The sequence below is a fragment of the Etheostoma spectabile genome, chromosome 9, assembly GCF_008692095.1.
Source record: "Etheostoma spectabile isolate EspeVRDwgs_2016 chromosome 9, UIUC_Espe_1.0, whole genome shotgun sequence".
NCBI classification, from domain to species: Eukaryota; Metazoa; Chordata; class Actinopteri; order Perciformes; family Percidae; genus Etheostoma; species Etheostoma spectabile.
This window is the reverse complement of record NC_045741.1, coordinates 18,844,384-18,850,383: the sequence shown is the minus strand read 5'-3', so window position 1 is coordinate 18,850,383 and position 6,000 is coordinate 18,844,384. Positions and strand designations below refer to the sequence as shown.

General features: G+C 40.4%; 1 protein-coding gene across 3 annotated transcripts in view; it reads left to right on the top strand.

Moving 5' to 3' along the window:
• atp13a3 (ATPase 13A3) overlaps positions 1-6,000 on the top strand; it is a 42,474-nt gene that overhangs the window by 17,608 nt on the left and 18,866 nt on the right. For all 3 annotated transcript variants that reach the window (XM_032527104.1, XM_032527102.1, XM_032527103.1), the window contains 5 exons: positions 678-812; positions 1,220-1,292; positions 4,758-4,889; positions 5,041-5,223; positions 5,719-5,876. In XM_032527104.1, coding sequence (XP_032382995.1) covers positions 678-812; positions 1,220-1,292; positions 4,758-4,889; positions 5,041-5,223; positions 5,719-5,876 — 681 coding nt within the window. The remainder of the gene's footprint in view (positions 1-677; positions 813-1,219; positions 1,293-4,757; positions 4,890-5,040; positions 5,224-5,718; positions 5,877-6,000) is intronic.

The following is a 6,000-nucleotide window of genomic DNA, read 5'->3' as shown; positions in this document are numbered from 1 at the left end:
CCTGCAGACCAACACAGTAATATGTCACAGCTCACGTTCAAACAATTCGGGTAACATTACCCAATGGGCTAGTCCCACACTGCCTCTTTGGCACTATTATTTAACACTTAGTTTGTGGTATCTTGTCCTTACACCTATAGCTTGGGAACACCCTGACGAACATCCGGCAAATTTGAGTCAGGCCAAGAGCCCATTCAAGCCCATTTCCAATTTTTCCAAATTGTGGCACCAATCACAAATGTTGAGGTGGGGTTTACATGCTGACGATAGCACAGCGACAGTGAAACAAATTTTGTACATTGCTCTGATTGGATTAGGTCTATCCAATTGCACCCAGAGGCATTTGAGCGGTGTCCATTGGTAACAACCCTTTGGAAATGGGTTTGGAATTAACCTTCTCCAGACCCACTCAGTTACAACTGAGAAGTGTCTGGTGTCAACCAGGCTACCCTACACATGAAACACTGCTAAAATACCTGCACATGTAACACCAAAATATCTCAAGCTTCATAAATAACTACTATATATGGAAATATGGGAACTTGATCATTTGAATTAAGCAGATTTTTCCCCTCAATATCCTGATAGCATCTTGGTCATGTCCTGAACAACAGTTGTGTCTTCTTTTTCTCACCTCTGCATTTGCCACACTAATCTATCTCTGTCTCCTCCTGCAGGTACTTAACCCTTTCTACATCTTCCAGCTCTTCAGCGTGATCCTGTGGAGTGCTGATGAGTATTACTATTATGCTGTGGCCATCCTTTTCATGTCGGTCATATCCATAGCTACCTCTCTGTACACCATCAAAAAGGTGAGCTCCACAAAATGTTGAGACACTTTATCAATCCAGAGACATTTATATGACCTCATAGTTTTGGCAAGACCTACTTAAATGGAATTGGAAGAGAAATGAGATCCATGAACAAGGCTATGTGTGCATGTGCACTGGATTATGTTTACTGTAGTCTGAAACTTGTTTTTGCACATTTTATTCACGTTAAGACACATTTATGGCAGCTTTTTACTATTATTTTTACCTCCCACAACAGGGCCTAATCTGTCTTCTGTTTGACCAAATTAGTTTTCCGTCCATCCATACATCTTTCATCCAACACTTTGATCCAGAGCAAGACACCTCAACAACTACTTGCCAGATTGCCTTGCAATTTGCTATACAAATTTCTGTTTCTCATCTGTTTTCTGTGTTCTTTCTTCCAGCAATACATCATGCTTCACGATATGGTGGCAACTCACAGTGTTGTCCGTGTGTCTGTATGCCGAGCCAGCAATGGTTTGTCAATTTATTTTTATTTTTATTTATTTTTTGCAGATGGCCTCTGTCAAGTCATTTTAATAGTAGTACACAGCATGATTTATAATATTTCTACTTTTGAAGAGTCATTTTCAAACCAAACCTGTGTGTTCCTTCTGCGCTTGGCCAAACTCAATTACACATCATCATCATCATCCTTCTTTGGCTGTCCTCAGATGGCTGCTAGAGTGGAATAGGGCTGTCCCAAACGATTATTTTTTTAACGATTAATCTAGCAATTATTTTTTTGATTAGTCAACTAATTTAACAATACATTTTTCGATTAATCTATAACTCATTTTTTGATTAATCTAACAATTTATTTTTCAATTAGCGATAATTTTACTATTGTTCAATTATTGAAGTAACATGCCACAGTTTGTTGAAATACGGCTTATCACGGGCTCCCCTAGCTGTAGATAAGTGGACCAACGCATTTTTTGTCTCAGTGCATGCATTGTTTTAATCCGGTGCAACACCGGCAGGACCGATGCTAGTTATCTTAGCGTAGTGAAAGAAATCTTATGTTGCTGGTAAGCATATTGTGAGTAAAAGTGAGCCAACAAAAAAGCAACAACAACCTAATTACTTCTTGTGGCCTGCATATTCACAACGAGTACAAATAGCAATGCAGATTAAGACTATATGATTTCCTAGGCAGATGTTGATTTGGGACTATATTGGGTGGAAGCATAGCCGAAGCACTGCTACATGGCGCAGAGATATCACGCAGCAACTTTGTGTGAGTACAGGTCTAATATGGGTCAATCTATCCCGTACAATAACAATGCGTCATGTTTACAGTAATTACTTTGTGGACAACAGTCTATTGGGTCCATTCACCGTTTTTCCCATTGACTTTATCACACTGGAAGAAAAAAAAGTTGAGGACTTCAGGATGCCTCACAGGCTATCATTCTATTTCCAAAGCACACTGCTCCTCTTCTAAAAACTCTGGTTCCTAGAGGTATGCTTCTGGATCTTGACTGTCTGAGAAGTCATCCTCTTTGTCTCTCACAAAATCCGCCATGTTCATTGGCATTCACTGTCCACTGTAGGATAAATAGCCAGCTATTCACGGGTATGTTGACGGATGTTGGGGGGGTTTAAGGGGCTGCGTGATCTCTGTAGCAAAGCTTTTGCTGTGCTTCCACCCAATATAGTACCAAATCAATATCTGCTTAGGAAATCATCTAGTCTTAATTTGCAATGCTATTTGTACTCGTTGTGAAAATGCAAGCCACAAGAAGAAATTAGGTTGTTTTGTTTCTGATTTGTTTGTTTTTTCAATTTAAAAAATAATTTAAAAAAAAAAGGAAAAAAAAAAAGGAAAAAAAAATCAAACAGTTACAAACAATACACTTGGATAAAGGAATGTGTCCCAGGACCAATAAATAAACAGACACACACAAACCTACACACACAGACAGACCCAAGACAAGGGACCAAACACCTGTGCAAGTTAGAGGACCTCACAGAGTCTGCAATGCTCTGCCAAGTTGCCAGAGTTTTTCTCGGCGCTCCATTAATCCACGCTATGGAAAGTTCCATATACACTACATCCAAGTAGGAAATGGTCCACGTGCGGATAGACAGGTCGTGGGGTGGTTTCCAACGGGTTGCAATCATTTTCTTTGCTGCTGTAAGTCCAGCAAATACAGCACGTTTCTGAATCTCTGAAGAGCTGAAAGGCTGACCGGTCATTCAGGATCTAGAAAGAAGTAATTAGGTTGTTGTTGTTTTTTTTGTTGGTTCACTGATATTCACAACATGCTAACCGGCAGGATAGGATTCCATTCACTACACAAAGTTAACTAGCGGCGGTGCTGCTGATGTTCTCCGGTGTTGCACCGGACTAAAACAATGCATGCACTGTGATTTAAAAAAAATAAATAAATAAAAAATGCGTTGGCCTACCTATCTACAGCTAGGAGAATCCGTGATGAGCCCTATTTCAACAAATGGTGGCGTGGTACTTTAACAATTTACACACAACAAATTTCAATAAGGTTTATATTTCTATTTATTAAAATTGTGTAACGCTGCACTGTTCTTGTAGAATGAATTTGTAGCGCAACCTGAAGCCAGATGTAGGCTATCAAGTCAACAATTAAATAATTATTTTTGAGGAATACAAAAATAAAAACTTAAAAGCAAAAAGAGTAGACTGTATTTGTTTTTGTTTTTTTGCAATGGAAGGTAAAAATAATGAATAAGCTCTTGTTTAACATCCAAGCCATTCTCCCTTTAATCTTACAATATTAAAGTGCAATTTTAGAAATATCTGAAATCCCATATCTCAAATAAATCCAATAATAAAACAAACGACCTTTTCAAGTAACTTTCAGGAGGCTATTTTTCTCTCTCCTTTCTAAGGAAATTATGAGTCCAATTTAAACCCGAGAATTTTATAACACGTGGGCCGTAGTAACTAACCTTATAAAGGACTCGTGAGATATCTGAAACAATCTGGCCTGGTTAATCAAATATTGAAGACAGTGCAGGACATACTGTATACGGGTGAGCTACGGGAGAAGCTGGAAAAGCACAGGTGAGCAGAACTTAGGGTGTTTTGCTGCTGTTATCCTGACTCAGGGATCATGTTACAAAGTCTACAGACGACTACGTCGTTGTTTGTAGTAAGAGTAAAATACTCCCACACTTTAAAAGACTTTGTGGGAGCCTTTTTCTCCACGTGTGGATACGTGCGAGGAATCCATACTTGCACTGTTGCTGGAGGCAACCATGTTATTTTTTGATTTCTAAGCAACGAGTCAACGCAAATGATTTGTGTCGACGCATTTGCGTAATCAATGACGCCAACAAAATTGTCCCAGCTCTAAAGTGGAACAATCCAGAATTGGAGAGCGTGTGCATGTTAGACAGCATACGTAATGTGTATACATATAAAAACACTCAGTAATAGTTCTCCACATGCTTTTGTATGTATGTCTGAACTCCTTTTTAAAATAGGTGATAATGTCTGCAGACGTGATACACTAGCATTGGCAGTGTCATCAGGTGTCTTTTAGCCAATTAAAGTTAATTCCATCAGTTGGCCAAAGGACTAAATTAAACTAATGCTCAGAAGGAGTTAGAAACATTCCTGTGGATGTTTGTACACCGTTTATACTTTTCTTTATGCATCCATTTGCTGCACAGACCACTGCTTGTGATGCTTCAGGTTTTTTCTTGCTGCCTAGAGAGGAGTGAGTAATGAGAAATGTGCTGAACAAGACTCTGGGGCTCTGACACATAGTATATCTCCTTTCTCACCCCCACATTCACCATCTGCTACTGTTGGCTTATTTACACACTTTTCACCTTTCTTCACACTCATCATTTCTGTCTTCTATTTTGTTATCAACACTGCACTCCACCTGTCTGTATTTAATGCACCCGTTTACCTTCTCCACTCCTCCATTGCACCCCCCTTCCTGGCAGAAATTGAAGAGATTTTGTCTACTGATCTGGTGCCGGGTGATGTGATGGTCATCCCCAGCAATGGGACCATCATGCCATGTGACGCCGTGCTGGTCAGCGGCACCTGCATCGTCAATGAAAGCATGCTCACAGGTTAGAGGCGACATCTAAAAATTGAAGTTGAACGAGAGAGAGACACTTGGAATATTTGTACATACGCGACCACAGAAGACTCCAAACAGCAAAATGCTTTTCCTATAAATCTCCCAGCAGCATGTCCTGATATCAGTCTCTGCCTCATCAGGTGAGAGTGTTCCTGTGACAAAGACCAACCTCCCCAACCCATTGCCTGGAGAGAGTGGGGAGGAGGATGACAGTGCCTATAACACAGAGGATCATAAGAGGCACACACTCTTCTGTGGCACCCACGTCATCCAGACCCGCTTCTACACAGGCGAACTGGTCAAAGCTGTGGTGGTCCGCACAGGTAGATGTGTGTCTGAGGATATGTATTTAGAAGTGGTAGTGTTTGAAAGATCTGTAAATCGGTATAAATTTCTTTTGAGTTTTACTGAGAGACACGACTTACTAAATAGTATGAGAATTGCATCTATGACGTAAACCTACTGACATGCTGACCCAACGTGTAAGGACCTCAGTGTCTTGCTGGAGATGCTACTTTCATAGAGTGAGATGTACTTAACGAAGTTGACTGAAATGCAAGGCTTTGTAACAGACTTACAATAAAAAGACTGTTATCTAAAGACACAGAAATCCCAGGTTCTACTGCTGCTCATTACAAGAGAAATGCAGCATTTCAGAGGCATGTCCCTTTCATTCAGGAAGCCATCATATTACTTGCTTTGCAGTTTAATCCTTGTTCATCACAGTTTAGAGACCTGAGCCCCTGTCAAAAACAAGTATAAAGTCAATTAAACACTTTACTCCACTCAGAACTTTCCATAACAACTTCTTCACGCAGGTTTTAGCACGGCCAAAGGCCAGCTGGTGCGCTCCATACTTTACCCAAAACCTACAGACTTCAAGCTGTACCGTGATGCCTACCTCTTCCTGTTGTGTCTGGTGGCTGTGGCTGGAATTGGCTTTGTCTACTCCATTGTCCTCAGCATCCTGAAGAAGGTAATCTAGGAGGCGACGAGCAGATTTAACAAATGCCAATGTTCTGATTTTCAGGTAGACATAGGTTTAGACTTTCAGAAGTAAAGGATGGGTGAAAAGGAGTTATTTTGCTTTTCCGTCCCTT